The 18,472-nt window shown below is 45.2% G+C and overlaps 1 protein-coding gene across 2 annotated transcripts in view; it reads right to left on the bottom strand.

The window, feature by feature from the left end:
• Positions 1-18,268, bottom strand: part of rhobtb1 (Rho related BTB domain containing 1) — a 48,977-nt gene extending 30,709 nt beyond the window's left edge. Inside the window, exons 1-3 of one of the 2 annotated variants that reach the window (XM_045225114.1) lie at positions 17,956-18,268; positions 15,413-15,608; positions 413-516 (exon numbers count right to left, since the gene is read on the bottom strand). In XM_045225114.1, the coding sequence (XP_045081049.1) occupies positions 413-516; positions 15,413-15,592 (284 nt within the window). In that variant the 5' untranslated portion in view covers positions 15,593-15,608; positions 17,956-18,268. Of the gene's footprint in view, positions 1-412; positions 517-13,939; positions 13,978-15,412; positions 15,609-17,955 lie in introns of those variants that run through there. The other variant, XM_045225115.1, reaches the window with a different exon arrangement.
• Positions 18,269-18,472: the final 204 nt, after the last annotated feature.

Here is an 18,472-nt window from a genome sequence, read left to right as displayed (position 1 = left end):
AGCCCATCTCAGCCCCCCCGCCCCAGCCCCCAGCCCAGCCCATCCCATCTCAGCCCCCGCCCAGCCCAGCCCATCCCATCCCACTCTCAGCCCAGCCCATCCCAGCTCCCAGCCCATCTCAGCCCCCGCCCAGCCCCAGCTCAGCCCTCCCAGCCCAGCCCATCTCAGCCCCCCGCCCGGCCCCCGCACCCATCTCAGCCCAGCCCCAGCCCATCTCAGCCCAGCCCAGCCCCAGCCCCAGCCCATCCCAGCCCCCCGCCCAGCCCCAGCCCATCCCAGCCCCAGCCCCAGCCCATCCCATCTCAGCCCCCGCCCAGCCACCCATTCCATCTCAACCCCCGCCCCGCCCAGCCCAGCCCCCGCCCAGCCCAACCCATCTCAGCCCATCCTCAGCGTTAGGTGTCAGTCTTACCTTCCGTACGCGAAGCGTCTGTCTTTATGGTGATCTCCGAAGGTGTCCCACAACCTGAGAGACACGCTGACCTCATCCACCACATCCCTGGAGCGCTCTAACACCTACAGCGGGTCACACACACAGAGACACATATTTAAAAAACATAGATGTTTAAACAAAATTTATTTCAATACTTACTGTACAGTCGTGGTCAAAAGTTGAGAATGACACAAATACTAATTTTCACAGTCTGCTGCCTCAGTTTTGATGATGGCAATTTGCATATACTCCAGAATGTCATGAAGAGTGATCAGATGAATTGCAATTAATTGCAAAGTCCCTCTGTGCCATGAAAATGAACTTAATCCCAACAAAACATTTCCACTGCATTTCAGCCCTGCCACAAAAGGACCAGCTGCCATCATGTCAGCGATTCTCTCGTTAACACAGGTGAGAGTGTTGACGAGGACAAGGCTGGAGATCACTCTGTCATGCTGATTGAGTTAGAATAACAGACTGGAAGCTTTAAAAGGAGGGTGGTGCTTGAAATCATTGTTCTTCCTCTGTTAACCATGGTTACCTGCAAGGAAACACGTGCCGTCATCATTGCTTTGCACAAAAAGGGCTTCACAGGCAAGGATATTGCTGCTAGTAAGATTGCACCTAAATCAACCATTTATCGGATCATCAAGAACTTCAAGGAGAGAGGTTCAATTGTTGTGAAGAAGGCATCAGGGCGCCCAAAAAAGTCCAGCATGCGTCAGGACCGTCTCCTAAAGTTGATTCAGCTGCGGGATCGGGGCACCACCAGTAAAAAGCTTGCTCAGGAATGGCAGCAGGCAGGTGTGAGTGCATCTGCACGCACAGTGAGGCGAAGACTTTTGGAGGATGGCCTGGTGTCAAGAAGGGCAGCGAGGAAGCCACTTCTCTCCAGGAAAAACATCAGGGACAGACTGATATTCTGCAAAAGGTACAGGGATTAGACTGCTGAGGACTGGGGTAAAGTCATTTTCTCTGATGAATCCCCTTTCCGATTGTTTGGGGCATCCGGAAAAAAACCTTGTCCGGAGAAGACAAGGTGAGAGCTACCATCAGTCCTGTGTCATGCCAACAGTAAAGCATCCTGAGACCATTCATGTGTGGGGTTGCTTCTCAGCCAAGGGAGTGGGCTCACTCACAATTTTGCCTAAGAACACAGCCATGAATAAAGAATGGTACCAACACATCCTCCGAGAGCAACTTCTCCGAACCATCCAAGAACAGTATGGCGTCGAGAAGGACCGTTAGGTGCTTCTCTTTACATGTCTTGCAAGGTCGTCTGAGGGTGCAAAGCATCAGCTTTGTGGGATCGTCCGCACTTCCAACACCTTTTTCCATCCTTTATCCACTTGACGATCTGTCCTGTGTTCAGCTTCTTGAACTCTTCACATGAGTTGAGAAAGTGTTCTTTATTGTCACAGTAGGGACAGTATGGCTTGGGTTTGGATTTCCTTGGGGTTTGGAACTTCACTTGCGTTGAAGAGAATTGAAGCAGATCGCTCCTGTCTCGTGAAGGCACGGTGGTCTTTCTTGAAAGGCATATCACCTTGATAGAGGGCTGCGGCGCTGCTTGATATGCACTTAGCCTGGGACTTCTTCTGCAACCAGGCTGCCAAGTCGTGTAGGGTGTACCTCTGGTCCATGCCAGTCCTGAGGATGCCGCGATCGAAGCAGTACTCAACGAATTCATCTCGGTAGCTCTGTGGCATCTTGCTCAAGAGTCGGTTGATGTGGGATCCACATCTGAGCTCATAGCCGTTCTGCCCCTCAAGGGTCCTGAGCATGCCTACCAGTGAGTGGACAGACAGGGCAAAGGTGTCGAAGGCATCTGCATCTCCGAACCTGACGGCGGGGAGTTTAGGATGGTGGCTAGCTCACACTGGACGAGTTGGCGGGGCTGACCGTACTTGTCCTGCAGGGCTTGTAAGGCAGCAGTGTAAGGTCTTGGTTTGTGCATGTAGGCCTTAGTGAACTGGACTGCACTCTGTAGTTTCAGGTGGGCCAGGACCACTTGATACTTATACCGCTCATTTAGGTGTCTGTGACTGCTCATTAGGTCATCTAGGGTCATCTTGAGGAGGGCAAAGTCACTCTCTCTACCGCTCTCAAAGTAGGGCAATGACGGCTTTGGCATGCCGTTTCATGAGGCAATCAGCTGATCCGTGCCAGGTGGCGGAGCAGGCTCCGGGTAGGGTGCCATCTGTCCCGGAGCAGGATATGGTGCTGCTGCAGTGGGATAGGGCATGCTTTGTCCCGCAGGTAAGTAGGGTTCACCTGGAACAGAGTATGGTGGAAATCCTGGTGCAGGATGTGGCGCTGCGGATGCTGGTCCAGGGTATGGAGCCGCAGGTGCTGGTCCGGGGTATGGAGACACGTGCTGGTGGCGATATGGAACCACGGGAGCTGGTGATGAGTGCCTCGGGTAGGCAGGGAGAAGATGTTGTGAGTCTTCATAGGCTCTGCCTCTTTCTGCCAGGTTGGCGTGTTGTGGCTGTGTCAGTGGGATAGACACACAGCTGTCACAGGATTCATCAGACGGTGCTGGTGAGGGGTTCCTCTGCTCTGACTGAGTCATCTGGGTTCTGGCTGCATCAACATCTTCATCTCTTTCTTTAAGACAGGATGTGACACGCTTGGTAGCTCTAGCTCATTAGCTACCTTCTGTAGATGCCGCTGCCTGTTCAGTTGTGTAGCTATTGCTTCTCGGGCCTGGTGAGCTTCCTCCTGTTGACGCTGAGCTTCTCTGGCGTCGGCTGCAATGCGTCAACACTCTACGTCGACATTGTGATCTTGCTCTAGCTGACGTTGTAGGTTATTCAACTCCATGAGCTTCATTCTTTCCTCCAGCATAGGTGGGATAGGTCTGGGAAGCGGCTCACCGATGAGCGGACAATCTATCTGGAGCTGGTAGCACTCCTCTCTGATCGGACGTCCGCTCGACTACTCCTTCGTCCTAATGAGGGAGTTGCCTGAGTGATGGATAGTCATTGTTCCTCGGAGGGAGATATTCAACAGCATAATCACCCAGGTGGGCTGGGGGACGTCTTTCTCTCTGTGAACGGGGCTGCACGGATGGGTCAGGTGCGTCTGTATGTGTTGGATCCATATCGTCGGGTGGTTTACTAAATCCGACTCTGAAGGACCACGTATTAGAGGGTGATGCCTCTGGAATGAATACGCTAATTGAGTAGGTGAAGTTATGGAGATTGTACTCCTATTAGAGAGACAGTTCCTCAGTTTAGGGTTCTTTAATGTTGATTGGAGATTTTAAATGTTTGCAATTCTGCGCCATGTCAGTCAGCTGTGATTATCCAATTAACTGTCCATTTATCCATACAAGATGTGGCCTGAAAATAATAATAAAACATGAATACAACGGCATCAATACTAAGATAAGGCACATTCATTTAGCAATAACAAAACAAGATATACAGCGCTCATCTGTTATAATAATCCAATGACTGAAACAAAAATACAAGTAGCTAGCAACATCAGACTAGCCAGCTAACAATGACAGGTGAAAATGTAGCTAACAATTGTCGTAGTAAATATATATAATGTTATAGCTTGGTCTGACTAAAATCTTGTGCATGACCCATCTTGTGTTGGGCCTTTGGATTTAATACAATGCACAAAGACTTCTATCTTGTCGGCCTTATCAGCAGGTGGCTATGGACAACACCCACGCCATAGGTCTCTCAGTTCTCCCAACTCACAAGTTATTGCTCTGAGGACATACACACACACACCCCCACACACACACACACATACACACACACACACACACACACATCATCATTGTTAAACATACACACATACACACACACACACATACACACACACACACATACACACACACACACATACACACACACACACACACACACACACATACACACACGCACACACACACACACACACATCATCATTGTTAAGCACACACACACAAAAACCCCTTCTCTTAGGCTGAACATCTGAAGACAGAGAACCCGACTCAGAGCCAATGCAATGGAAGTGACCTCGACCAACTCATCAGGACCAATCAGAAGATCAGAACTACTAGAATCAACCTACTTTATTTTATTGTATAAAATGTCAGCACACAATGTTTAGGGGCTCAGCTCTCTCAGATATCTCCCTACGAGGTTGACGAACGGGTCCGTGCACGCTATTTACAGATATCTTTACCTCTGAATAAACTGCCTCATATTATACAATTATCCACCTTGTCCGAAAGTCTCTACTTGGTCTCCGTTCTCCAGTAAACTTGTTTTATCAACAAACTTGGTAGCAGAGGGTGGTTTTCTAACTCTGAATTCGGTCCATAAAAGTTGATAGAGACAGGAGACAAGTAAGAGACGGATCTGAAAGGACGGGTGACCTGTCCGCAGGAGCAGCCGGGAATCCAGCTCGCCTCAGGAAACTGATCTAGACGGCCGTCAATACAAAGGTAAGCAGAACCTGTTAAAACAAAATCTGCATATTGTATTGTAGGATAAACTAAATTATGATCAGTAAGTACTGGGCGTGAGTATGGATTACTGTAAAATTTATAACATATCTATTATGACTCAAAAGGCACATATGTAAAGATATCTGAATTCTTTAGGTTTTTACTGTTGAAATGTGACTCTAAGAGAAGAAGTCTAGTTACAGTGGTTTTATTTTCTGTTGAAATGCGGCTTTCTAGTGAGGAGCCTATTACAGAGGTTTTGGTCCACAAGCGATGGACCCCTTTTATTTGATCCACAAGAGAAGGATCTGGTGACTTGATAAAAAGATTCAGATAGTCGGGTTGAGTTAATTCCGTGAGAATCCAAGTCCAGAAAAAGGTTCTCCCGACTAGACGCCAGTTGAATGGTTTAAACGACTGGGAGTCTCCTTGAGGAGAATCAAAAAAATAAAAATAAAAATACAAGTTCAGATAGTCGGGCAATTGGTTGACGTGGCACTCAACTATATGTACTGTGAGGAACTTAAACTGAATTCGTGTGTTGCTTAGGTTTTTACTGTTGAAATGTGACTCTAAGAGAAGAAGTCTAGTTACAGTGGTTTTATTTTCTGTTGAAATGCGGCTTTCTAGTGAGGAGCCTATTACAGAGGTTTTGGTCCACAAGCGATGGACCCCTTTTATTTGATCCACAAGAGAAGGATCTGGTGACTTGATAAAAAGATTTAGATAGTCGGGTTGAGTTAATTCCGTGAGAATCCAAGTCCAGAAAAGGTTCTCCCGACTAGACGCCAGTTGAATGGTTTAAACGACTGGGAGTCTCCTTGAGGAGAATCAAAAAAATAAAAATAAAAATACAAGTTCAGATAGTCGGGCAATTGGTTGACGTGGCACTCAACTATATGTACTGTGAGGAACTTAAACTGAATTCGTGTGTTGATGCTGATATGTAATGAAAATGTAATTGTTGAAATGATAACCTGAATGTTGTGTAAGATTGGCCGTTTCATGAGACTAACTAGTGGATAACTTTTAAGAGGACCACCGAGTCCTATTTTGCCTGTTATGTAGCCGCTGCGCTAAAAGCTGACTTGAACTTTTTCCCTCTTGTGGTGTTGGTATTTTCATAATTCCTAAAATTAGATTGATAATTATTTTGGAAGCGCTCGAGTTTGTTAATATATTGTTCCAAAAGGGCGATTCTGATACCTTTTGGGAAAATATATAATAACTCGAATAACTGAAAAACAATAATAACTTTTGCTAAATAATTCCTAAAATTAAATTGATAATTATTTTGGGAGCGCTTGAGTTTGTTAATATATTGTTCCAAAAGGGCGGTTCTGATACCTTTTGGGAAAATATATAATAACTCGAATAACTGAAAAACAATAATAACTTTTGCTAAATAATTCCTAAAATTAAATTGATAATTATTTTGGGAGCGCTTGAGTTTGTTAATATATTGTTCCAAAAGGGCGGTTCTGATACCTTTTGGGAAAATATATAATAATTCGAATAATTGAAAAACAATAATACCTTTTGCAAAATAATTCCTAATAATAAAGTATTGAACATTTTTTTGTGTACGAGGGTGGGACATCAGAGATAAATCTCAGTCAGCGCCAAGAATACATTGCTGGATTCGGCCAGTGACGGGCTAAGAGCACCAAGATAGTCTAAAAAAACTGTATAACCATGGCAACCACTACCGTCCCAAAACTCAAGTTTAATGAATATCTAGATCAAAAAAATACAGGATAGAGCGGGAGTGGTGCCGAATGGTTTTTTAATTCGATCTAAAAGTTGGTGCGAGAGGAAAAGGCAAATCATCGATCTAAAAACAGACGGAAGAGTGACCTGAAAATCCTGGAGAAATCAACTATTCGTCTTGGCTCAGGAAACCTGATCAGAGCGCGCTCTTCTAAAAAGGTATGCAGAGCCTGTTAAAACGAAATCTTGCATATTGTATTATAGACCAATACCAATTTATGATCAGTAGTACTGAGCGTGAGTATGAATACTTGTTAAATAATTTTCCATCCTAATGAATTAAGGCATACATGAGATATCTGGTATTGTGTTTTATACTAAGGAATTAAGGAATAAGGAATAAGGAATAAGGAATAAAGATAAACGTATCCAGAATGTGTCGAACTACGGATTGACGCATTGGTGGATAAGATTTGACCCACAACTAGATTCCTAAAGGGACCCAGTTTGAACTGAGACCTTTTGCATAAATCCTATTAGGGGAGGTCCTACCCTATAGGTTGCGAGGAGGTAGAAGTTTAACTGTGGCAGAGTTCTAGACATTAGGTGGAGGGAGAGGTATGGTTTTGAGGGACGTCTGGACGCAGATAAACTCGAATCCATGCTTAAAACAGATACATAAGGTGTGTAAAGGAGAAATGAGCAGTGAGAGAGAAAGAGAGAGTTGCGAGGGGAGGGGCTGGAGAGAGCGAAAGTGTGGCTTTTGGAGCGAGGAAAGACTGGAGTTGGCTGGGAACACCACGGGGTGATTATTTGAGAGGTGCCTGTGGGTTTCTGACGAGGGATGAGATGGGTGAGAAAGTAGAGAATATTTACATTTGCATTTTTGGTGATTTGGCAGACGCTCTTGTCCAGAGCGATTTGCAGGAGCGATTGGGGTTGAGTGCCTTGCTCGAGGGCACATCGGCAGATTTTTCGCCTGGTCGGCTCGGGGATTGGAACCGCGACCTCTCGGTTCTTGGCGCGGCGCTACTGATCACTAAGCTGCCTGCCGCCCCATATGAGTTTAAGGTTGTGGCGTTGTTTGATCATGTGATAAGGTTTAATTTGTAATCGGACCATAACTAAAGTGGTTGTAGAAGTAATGTATAGGTAGGGGAGAGCCAATAGGGGGCTCCATTGAACTATTATGGTTTATTTGGCATTTCAATGGCATAAGGTGAAATCTGTATGCATGAGGGGAATTCGATTATGTATTATTATAGTATTATGGACACTCCGTAATAAATAAACTGAACCAAACAAGACGTTACTACAGCAATAGAGAATAGTTAATGTTGTTACGTTAGTTCTTAAACCCGATGATAGATGAAAATGCAGAACGCTGTTAGAGTGTGTTTTATTTAGGCTACTAGGGTGTTTGAGACGGAAGGGCTGGCTAGACGGGGGGTGATGACGTGGCTGGATGTGCGACGTGAAAGTATTTACTTTGTGAGAATCGTAGATGGTGTGGAGTGACTGGCGATGTCCCTGGTTCGAACACAGGTAGGGACAGTAGACAAAGCTTTCGCAGTGGGGCTATATACCTAGATTACTATGTGGATGTGAAAGGTTGAATTAGATAGCTTAAATAGAAGTATTCTAGAAAAGTCTATGAAAATATGTTATAAGGTTACCATGCGCTCTCCCCAAGGAGCAAGGGGAGGGTGAGAGACAGTACAGTTCAGATGGTAGGAACATTATTAAATGTATGCTAATCAACGATAGCTAGTATTTGTTTTATTAATTAGGGCATAATCAGAGAGAACAGTTAAATAAATTGAATAGCGAACTGAAATGGTTTAGCGGGAAAATATAAATGTTTGGTACATGTAGCAGAGTTAGGGTAATCAATTAAATAATAATTGTATACACGAGGAATTTTGAGTGGTTTTATAGATTAGTTATGAGGAATTAGATTGATACAAACAATTATTGATGGGTTAAGACTGGGGATAACCAGGAGAAAGAGATTAGCTCATCTCGTTGGAATGTTGCCAAGGGCTAGGGGAGCAGTAGTGAAGTTAGGCAGTATTTAGGTCATGAAAGTGAGCTACCAAATTAAGGCCTGGCTATTTGTGGTTGTTTTTCAAATTGGGTTTTCAAATAAAAACAACACACCTAGTATGATGTTTATAAAGCCTTGTTTCAATTTTTGGGGGGTTTTCAGCAGGTCAAGGGTTATAGGTCTTAAAGGTGCACACAGTGAATTTTATGGATTTTTTAGGTTTTGGCTGAGTTTGGGGTATATATGATTTCTTATGAGAATGAATGTCATGAGGACTTAATGAACACTTGGGATAACTAACATTTATGAAATATTTAGAATAATGGTAATTGTTTAGTATACTATGGGATTAAACAGTTCGTTAAATGATTTCAATGGCTTCTGAACTCTGTTTTAACATTCTGGTGTTAATTAATCATCCACACTAGTACATTCTAAAGGCATGAGAGGAAGACTTTAAGATAGTTTATTTTACTAAGTTGAGGGTAATTTATAGTACTGTGATAATTGTGAAGAAGATTATAATTTGGTAATAATATATTTGATTTGAACCATAAATAACAGAAGAGAGAGTGGAGGAATGGCAATTGGATAATGAAATACCAATATTAACTAAAGTGATTGTTTAGGTAGGTGGTAATATTGACACATGGCCAAATCATGTGTCAAAGAGGGGGATGGTTGGATTAAATATTAAATATATACGAAGGAGAGGACAAAATACTTTATTAAATATATACGAAGGAGAGGACAAAATACTTTAAAAAAAAAAAAACATGTATGATAGTTTATTAACCACACCTGTATGTCAGAGGTTTTGTGCCCCACAGGTGAACTAAAGGAGAAGGTGACCCACTCTATCTAACCAGGAGACTGAATCAGGCCTGGCGGGAAGGGCCCTACCAAGTACTGCCTTTGCCAGCAGAATAGCTGAGAGATCCATCTGGGTGCATGTCACACACTGTACAAAACCAGCTACACCTGACGAACAAACACAGAGTTAGGAGAAAGATCCGATCACCACTAGGGCTCGGGGGTTGCCTCCTTAACGAAGATTCCCTTACCCTGTCTGATCATCCCTGTGTGAGTTCGATAGAAGGTAAAGCAATGGGTTGGCCTCTGGCATCTGACATGTTCTCAGGGCAAGGGTGGGGATTCACAGGTCTCCCGACGGTAGGTAGCTGTCTGATTGTGGGGGCCATATTCCTAACACACACGGACCCTCCTGTTTCAGCCAGAAGTGGTAGTTAACCTAACAAGTTGAAAAGGCATAGGAGACAGCTAGACGTAGGGAAAGGGGAAATTCTAGAGTAAACCTCTCTGAGGGAGGTAGTGAGACCGGGGCTGTGATAAAGATAGTGCAAAACTATGGACCTGGAGGAAGTAGTACAGGTGGAAACGGGGTATAGAAATCTTAACCTGTGGTTGGAATGGATTCAGTATACGGGAAAAAAACTATGTCTAAAGAGGACTGTTTTGCCTGTAGGACAGCCAAACCAGGGATAACAACTACTCCGTTCCCCTTGACAGGCTTTAACTCTCTGTCAGGTTTTTCCTCCATGCAAGCCACCTGGGAATGTGGTGAAAGAGTCTTATGGTAACTTGCACTATCTGTTTCCCCCGATAACAAAGTCATCCCGACCTGGGTTGCCTCAGTTTGAAGTCACAGGGGATTCTTATTATTGTTTTTCTAGGACTAGTAAGGATAGGATACAGGGTAGGGCATCTTAGCTCCTGCTCCCACACAGAGAATGTCACACCTAAAGAGACCATGACTAAATCTCTCCTCTTTGTTGCAGCAAGAGGATTATAGGAGCCAAAACCAGGCCCGTGCTGACATCTGATGGATGTGTGGTGATAACTGATTGTGAACTCACCTACATACGCAAACAATCAAACGTGTCAGAGATTGGTGAGTTGTCACATAGAAAGTAGGACCTCCTCCCGGGATCCTTTGATGAAAGGATATATATTGATGGGATCCACAATCAGATCGCAGCTGGGTTTGAATCAAGTATTTTCTGGTGGTCAAACAATTAATAAAAATGTAGATTGGATAAATTATATTTAATATAACCAGCAAAAGATTTATTAACCACACTCGTGATGCAATAAAGGGATTAGCTGAGCAGACAGCGGCAACTAGCTTAATGACATGGCAGAATAGAATAGCTTTAGATATGCTTTTGGCTGAGCGGGACGGGGTTTGTGTTCTGTTTGGATATATGTGCTGTACTTTCATCTCCAACAATATAGCACCGGACGGGCCCGTGACCAAAGCGCTTGAGTGACCATCACCACGCTGGCGAACGAACTGGTTGAGAACTCTGGTATTGATAGCTCCATAAACGGTTGGTTTGATAACGTATTTGGTAAATGGAAAACTATTGTTGTGACTATTCTGGGTGAAGTTATGGCCTCTATGGGTATACTTGTTCTTTGTGGATGTTGCCTTATTTCCTGGCTGAGTGACTGGTTTGGTGAGTACTCTTCTATGGTGGTTACTGGATTTCTGACCCTAGTAATTGTGTTTTTGCTGTTAATGTGTTGTGCTGCTTGCATCGTCCCCTGTCTCAGGAGGTCAGTGGTAGGAGTGGTGCAGGCGTCAGGTATGATGCTGTTGTTACCGGCCCAGGATGATGCAGGTGACTCTGCTACTGACTCTGAGACCAAGCTGGATGATCCATGTTTTGCCTAGTAAAATACATACACGCATTTATTTTCAGTTCTTGCTCATTTATTACCTTACGTTTTTACTAACCACTGTGATTGTTTATTCTTCCTGATGTGAAGGTAAAGGATTCCTGGGTGGCTGGTAGCCAACTCAGTACATGTTAGGTGTAGGGGAGGAATAGAGGGTTAAAATTATTATTTTTATTTTCTATTAACATTAAATGTTGTGATTTAATTTCCATATCCTGTTATTCTTAAGGGTGATTATACTCTGTTTAGAGTGACACCATAAAATTGTTGGGTTTTATTTTTTGGATCTGTATGTGATGAATAGCTTGGAAGGAATGCATTAATGAGGAGCACTATACTGATATGGATTGTTTCACATAACAGGCTGATAAGAACACTCTCTCTTTGTTGTCTGTGAAACTGTCCTTGAACATGGGTACATGGAGTACAGTTTTTGGGGGCTCGTCCTTTTGGGTGCTGACTGTTGTACTATTAATAAAAACGTCGATAGAATTAACTGCATACATTAATGTTAAAATTAGGCAATTGGACAGTTGGCTGCAACCTCTCTCATGGCTTTCCAAAATCGTATTGCTGTCGACATGCTCCTGGCTGAAAAAGGAGGAGTATGTGCTATGTTTGGTGAACAATGTTGTACCTTTATTCCCAACAATACAGCCACAGATGGCAGTTTGATAATTGCCCTGGAAGGGTTACGAACTCTTAATGGTAAGATGAAGAGCCACTCAGGGGTGGACACTTCAATGTGGGACTCTTGGATGGATGCGTTTGGTAAATATAAAACGCTTGTTTCTTCTATACTTGTATCCATCTCAATTTTGCTGCAATTCTAGTGCTTTGTGGATGCTGTTGCATTCCATGCATACGGACGCTGACAACCAGGATTATAACCACCGCTATTGATCCACATCCTGCAGATAACGGTCAGATGTTTCCTTTGCTTGCTATTGACGATGCTGACCAAGGATATCTGGATGATGAATAGCATTTAAGCTTTTTTGTCACGTCTCTTGTGAGACGTGAAGAGGGGGAATGTAAAACTTTATCTTCTGATAAAGTTTTCCCTATTTTGCCAAATTGCAGCATTTCAGCTTTATGTCACGTCTCTTGTGAGACGTGAGGAGGGGGGAATCAAAACTTTATCTTCTGATAAAGTTTTCCCTATTTTGCCAATTACACTGTTAGCTTGTGTCACGTCTTAAGTTTTCCTTCTTTACTGTTACTTGGTCACGTCTCTGGGGAGACGTGAAGAGAGGGATTTGTCGTAGTAAATATATATAATGTTATAGCTTGGTCTGACTAAAATCTTGTGCATGACCCATCTTGTGTTGGGCCTTTGGATTTAATACAATGCACAAAGACTTCTATCTTGTCGGCCTTATCAGCAGGTGGCTATGGACAACACCCACGCCATAGGTCTCTCAGTTCTCCCAACTCACAAGTTATTGCTCTGAGGACATACACACACACACCCCCCACACACACACACACATACACACACACACACACACACACATCATCATTGTTAAACATACACACATACACACACACACACATACACACACACACACACACACACACACACACACACACACACACACACACATACACACACGCACACACACACACACACACATCATCATTGTTAAGCACACACACACAAAAACCCCCTTCTCTTAGGCTGAACATCTGAAGACAGAGAACCCGACTCAGAGCCAATGCAATGGAAGTGACCTCGACCAACTCATCAGGACCAATCAGAAGATCAGAACTACTAGAATCAACCTACTTTATTTTATTGTATAAAATGTCAGCACACAATGTTTAGGGGCTCGCTCTCTCAGATATCTCCCTACGAGGTTGACGAACGGGTCCGTGCACGCTATTTACAGATATCTTTACCTCTGAATAAACTGCCTCATATTATACAATTATCCACCTTGTCCGAAAGTCTCTACTTGGTCTCCGTTCTCCAGTAAACTTGTTTTATCAACACAATGTTAGATAGCTAGCTAGCAACATCAGACTAACCAGCTATCAATGACAGGTGAAAATGTAGCTAACAATGTTAGCTAGCTAGCTAGCTAGCAACATCAGACTAACCAGCTAACAATGACAGGTGAAAATGTAGCTAACAATGTTAGATAGGTAGCTAGCATAAAAACTAGATATATAAACTATTGACAACTTTCATCAGTAAAACAGGGGGAAAACATATACCTTACTTACAGTTCTGGTATTCACACACAGTGAAGGGAAATGATGTCCAAAACTGAGATTTGTGTTCACAGCAGCAGGTGGCGAGCTGCACTTGGTAATGAACTAAACACCCTGCCAGCTTGCGATAGCTGTGACATCATCACTGAGTTCTTAAAGGGACAGGCTTTCTTTCGGGCCAATTGATGGCAGGTAGGGCCGTTTGATGGCAGGTAGGGCCGTTTGATGGCAGGTAGGGCCGTTTGATGTTAGGTAGGGCCGTTTGATCTGCAGTGTAGAGACAGGTAGTGACAGACTCTGTATTGGTCTATAACCCAGACCGTAGGGAGATGTGCTGGGGTCAGGGGTCAGGGTTAATTAGGGTTAGCTACTATACCTCTTGACAGACTCTGTATTGGTCTATAGCCCAGACCGTAGGGAGATGTGCTGGGGTCAGGGGTCAGGGTTAATTAGGGTTAGTTACTGTACCTCTTGACAGACTCTGTATTGGTCTATAGCCCAGACCGTAGGGAGATGTGCTGGGGTCAGGGGTCAGGGTTAATTAGGGTTAGTTACTGTACCTCTTGACAGACTCTGTATTGGTCTATAACCCAGACCGTAGGGAGATGTGCTGGGGTCAGGGGTCAGGGTTAATTAGGGTTAGCTACTATACCTCTTGACAGACTCTGTATTGGTCTATAGCCCAGACCGTAGGGAGATGTGCTGGGGTCAGGGGTCAGGGTTAATTAGGGTTAGTTACTGTACCTCTTGACAGACTCTGTATTGGTCTATAGCCCAGACCGTAGGGGAGATGTGCTGGGGGTCAGGGTCAGGGTTAATTAGGGTTAGTTACTGTACCTCTTGACAGACTCTGTATTGGTCTATAACCCAGACCGTAGGGAGATGTGCTGGGGTCAGGGGTCAGGGTTAATTAGGGTTAGCTACTATACCTCTTGACAGACTCTGTATTGGTCTATAGCCCAGACCGTAGGGAGATGTGCTGGGGTCAGGGGTCAGGGGTCAGGGTTAATTAGGGTTAGTTACTGTACCTCTTGACAGACTCTGTATTGGTCTATAACCCAGACCGTAGGGAGATGTGCTGGGGTCAGGGGTCAGGGTTAATTAGGGTTAGCTACTGTACCTCTTGACAGACTCTGTATTGGTCTATAGCCCAGACCGTAGGGAGATGTGCTGGGGTCAGGGGTCAGGGTTAATTAGGGTTGGCTACTGTACCTCTTGACAGACTCTGTATTGGTCTATAGCCCAGACCGTAGGGAGATGTGCTGGGGTCAGGGGTCAGGGTTAATTAGGGTTAGCTACTGTACCTCTTGACAGACTCTGTATTGGTCTATAACCCAGACCGTAGGGAGATGTGCTGGGGTCAGGGTTAATTAGGGTTAGCTACTGTACCTCTTGACAGACTCTGTATTGGTCTATAACCCAGACCGTAGGGAGATGTGCTGGGGTCAGGGGTCAGGGTTAATTAGGGTTGGCTACTGTACCTCTTGACAGACTCTGTATTGGTCTATAACCCAGACCGTAGGGAGATGTGCTGGGGTCAGGGGTCAGGGTTAATTAGGGTTAGCTACTGTACCTCTTGACAGACTCTGTATTGGTCTATAGCCCAGACCGTAGGGAGATGTGCTGGGGTCAGGGGTCAGGGTTAATTAGGGTTAGTTACTGTACCTCTTGACAGACTCTGTATTGGTCTATAGCCCAGACCGTAGGGAGATGTGCTGGGGTCAGGGGTCAGGGTTAATTAGGGTTAGCTACTGTACCTCTTGACAGACTCTGTATTGGTCTATAACCCAGACCGTAGGGAGATGTGCTGGGGTCAGGGGTCAGGGTTAATTAGGGTTGGCTACTGTACCTCTTGACAGACTCTGTATTGGTCTATAGCCCAGACCGTAGGGACGTGTGTGGCCAGTAGTTGGTACTGGTTCAGAGTGGTGTTGCAGGCCCGGGCACAGATCAGCCGTGTCTTCCCTACGGCGTTGTCCCCCACCACGACACACTTAATGGTCTCAACGTTGGGTCTCTCGTAGTCCATGCTACTGGTCAGGTCCCTGTGTGACAGGAGAGAAAACAGGCTCAATCACAATGGATGATGATGATGCAATGTTAGGTAGTAGATAGCCTAAACCAGGGTTCTTCAATTCCGGTCCTGGAAGGCCGAAACACTTCTGTTTTTTATTTCTACCTGGTAGTTAATTGCACTCACCTGGTGTCCCAGGTCTGAATTAGCCCCTGATTAGAAGGAGAGGATGAAAAACAGAGGTGTTTCGGCCCTCCAGGACCGGAATTGAAGAACCCTGGCCTAAACAATGCAGATGAGCAACTTAACAATGTAGGTACACACATCATTTAAGACATAATTGTTGCTCAGTTCATTCAAACAATCCTGAAAGAGGTTCTAATAAGCAGCTATTCACATTCTTCTTATTATACTGGACATCTGATGACATATCTGATGACATGGCAACAGGATAGTATTAACGCTGAGGTCCACTAATCTGCCACTGCTGCTCTAGAACCACATCGAGGCCAGGGAACAGAGGGGGGGGATGAAGAGGAGGAGGAAACTGGCTCTAATCTGCAGCTCTGCATCCAAAACAAATCATTTTAGCTCGTCAACAGAGTAGGGACTCTTGACAACCAAGCTTTGTGTTTGCTTCAGCCGTTACACTACTGTTGAATGCACACCTGTTGTTTAGTATTGTCTGAGGTCAGAAGAGGGGCCAGCTGAAAGGGCTCGGGTAAAGAGAGGCCAGCTGAAAGGGCTCGGGTAAAGAGAGGGCCAGCTGAAAGGGCTCGGGTAAAGAGAGGCCAGCTGAAAGGGCTTGGGTAAAGAGAGGCCAGCTGAAAGGGCTCGGGTAAAGAGAGGCCAGCTGAAAGGGCTCAGGTAAAGAGAGGCCAGCTGAAAGGGCTCGGGTAAAGAGAGGCCAGCTGAAAGGGCTCGGGTAAAGAGAGGCCAGCTGAAAGGTCTCTGGTAAAGAGGGGCCAGCTGAAAGGGCTCGGGTAAAGAGAGGCCAGCTGAAAGGGCTCGGTAAAGAGGGGCCAGCTGAAAGGGCTCGGGTAAAGAGGGGCCAGCTGAAAGGGCTCCGGTAAAGAGGGGCCAGCTGAAAGGGCTCGGGTAGAGGGCCAGCTGAAAGGCTCGGGTAAAGAGAGGCCAGCTGAAAGGGCTCAGGCCAGCTGAAAGGGCTCCGGTAAAGAGGGGCCAGCTGAAAGGTCTCGGGTAAAGAGAGGCCAGCTGAAAGGGCTCTGGTAAAGAGGGGCCAGCTGAAAGGGCTCTGGTAAAGAGGGCCAGCTGAAAGGTCTCGGGTAAAGAGGGGCCAGCTGAAAGGGCTCTGGTAAAGAGGGGCCAGCTGAAAGGTAGATTTAGTCCTACTGTATGACATTCAGAACAGTTGACTTCAGCAGCTAAGAGGAGGACACGGCCCTAGGCAACAACAGTGATGCTACTCTGAAATGAAGTTCCGGTTGGGATCAGTCAATCCCCAAAATGTGCCTGAGAGTTCCAACATATAGGAGCTTAAGAATTTCACTTTACCCTGCAATTACATTTGCGACCCTGTGCATGTGACTAATAAACTAAGCGAATTAGCTACATCTTGTTCTATAATTATTCATTACTTGTTTATAATTTCCGAAGATAGTTGATGGGAGTCTGCTGCTGGTCATAATCACTATGATGTCATTTAGTTGCATGGCAACAAAGTCTTCTGTTTACTTAGAACAGGGTTTCCCAAACTCGGTCCTGGGGCCCCCCCTGGTGCACGTTTAGATTTTTGCCCTAGCACTACACAGCTGATTAAAATAACCAACTCATCATCAAGCTTTGATTATTTTAATCAGCTGTGTAGTGCTAGGGCAAAAACCAAAACGTCCACCCAGGGGGGGCAGGACCGAGTTTGGGAAACCCTGGCTTAGAAAAGGTTTGCCAAACCTCCACAATGTTTAACAACCAAAGACTGCTGTAGTTTACTCTTTTTATTTGTAAGTATCAATTAATGAGATCAATCAAATAATCTAACAAGAATGATATCGTTGCATGATATAATTTGTACCACATTAAATGAGTTAAAGTACATCTCTACTCAACTACAGCGTAAGTGCTGAGCTCTGTACAGGAAATGACAGAGAGGACAGACACCACCCTAGTCTCTGTTCCAGATGGACAAGATGCCAGACACCACCCTAGTCTCTGTCCCAGATGGACAAGATGCCAGACACCACCCTAGTCTCTGTCTCCAGATGGACAAGATGCCAGGCACCACCCTAGTCTCTGTCCCAGATGGACAAGATGCCAGACACCACCCTAGTCTCTGTCCCAGATGGACAAGATGCCAGGCACCACCCTAGTCTCTGTCCCAGATGGACAAGATGCCAGGCTGTCATAACAGAAGCACCTACCGTTCTCTAGGGCTGAGTGAGTGCGATCTGGTCACCCAAAACTACAGACAGGAGTTCAGAGCGCGATTCAATAAATTGCAGGTAGCTCGATAGCTACTGTACAAATAACAATCGCTCGCCGATAGCTAGCTAGGCAAATGCTGCAAGATCATTTCGTAACCGGTATCACGGCCCAGCTTGTTGAAAGTTAATCATTTTCTCCCTTCCCAACGTAACAATAACCGCTACTATGTATCTAGCTTCATTGTTCGGGCTGCCTTCAGAAGGACTCTGTCCTTCCCCATCCGAAAGCTCCTTGGAAGAAAAAAATGCATCTGCAGCCACAGAACGACCTGGATGCAGCTTCCAGTGTGACGTCAGGCCCGCCCGGTCTATTTATAGCGCGAGGCGAGCTCCGGTTTCATTCAGAAAACCAGGCGGTTGAGCTCGAGACGGGAGAGGTTATACCGGCACGCCTGGTGTTCGTAGCGCAGCGAGAGTCGAGTGGAGTCAAACGGATTCGGTTCAGTCAGTCGTA

The sequence above is a fragment of the Coregonus clupeaformis genome, chromosome 1 (genome assembly GCF_020615455.1).
Source record: "Coregonus clupeaformis isolate EN_2021a chromosome 1, ASM2061545v1, whole genome shotgun sequence".
Taxonomy (NCBI): domain Eukaryota; kingdom Metazoa; phylum Chordata; class Actinopteri; order Salmoniformes; family Salmonidae; genus Coregonus; species Coregonus clupeaformis.
The sequence above is the reverse complement of the archived record's forward strand: the minus strand, read 5'-3'. Positions and strand labels throughout refer to the sequence as shown.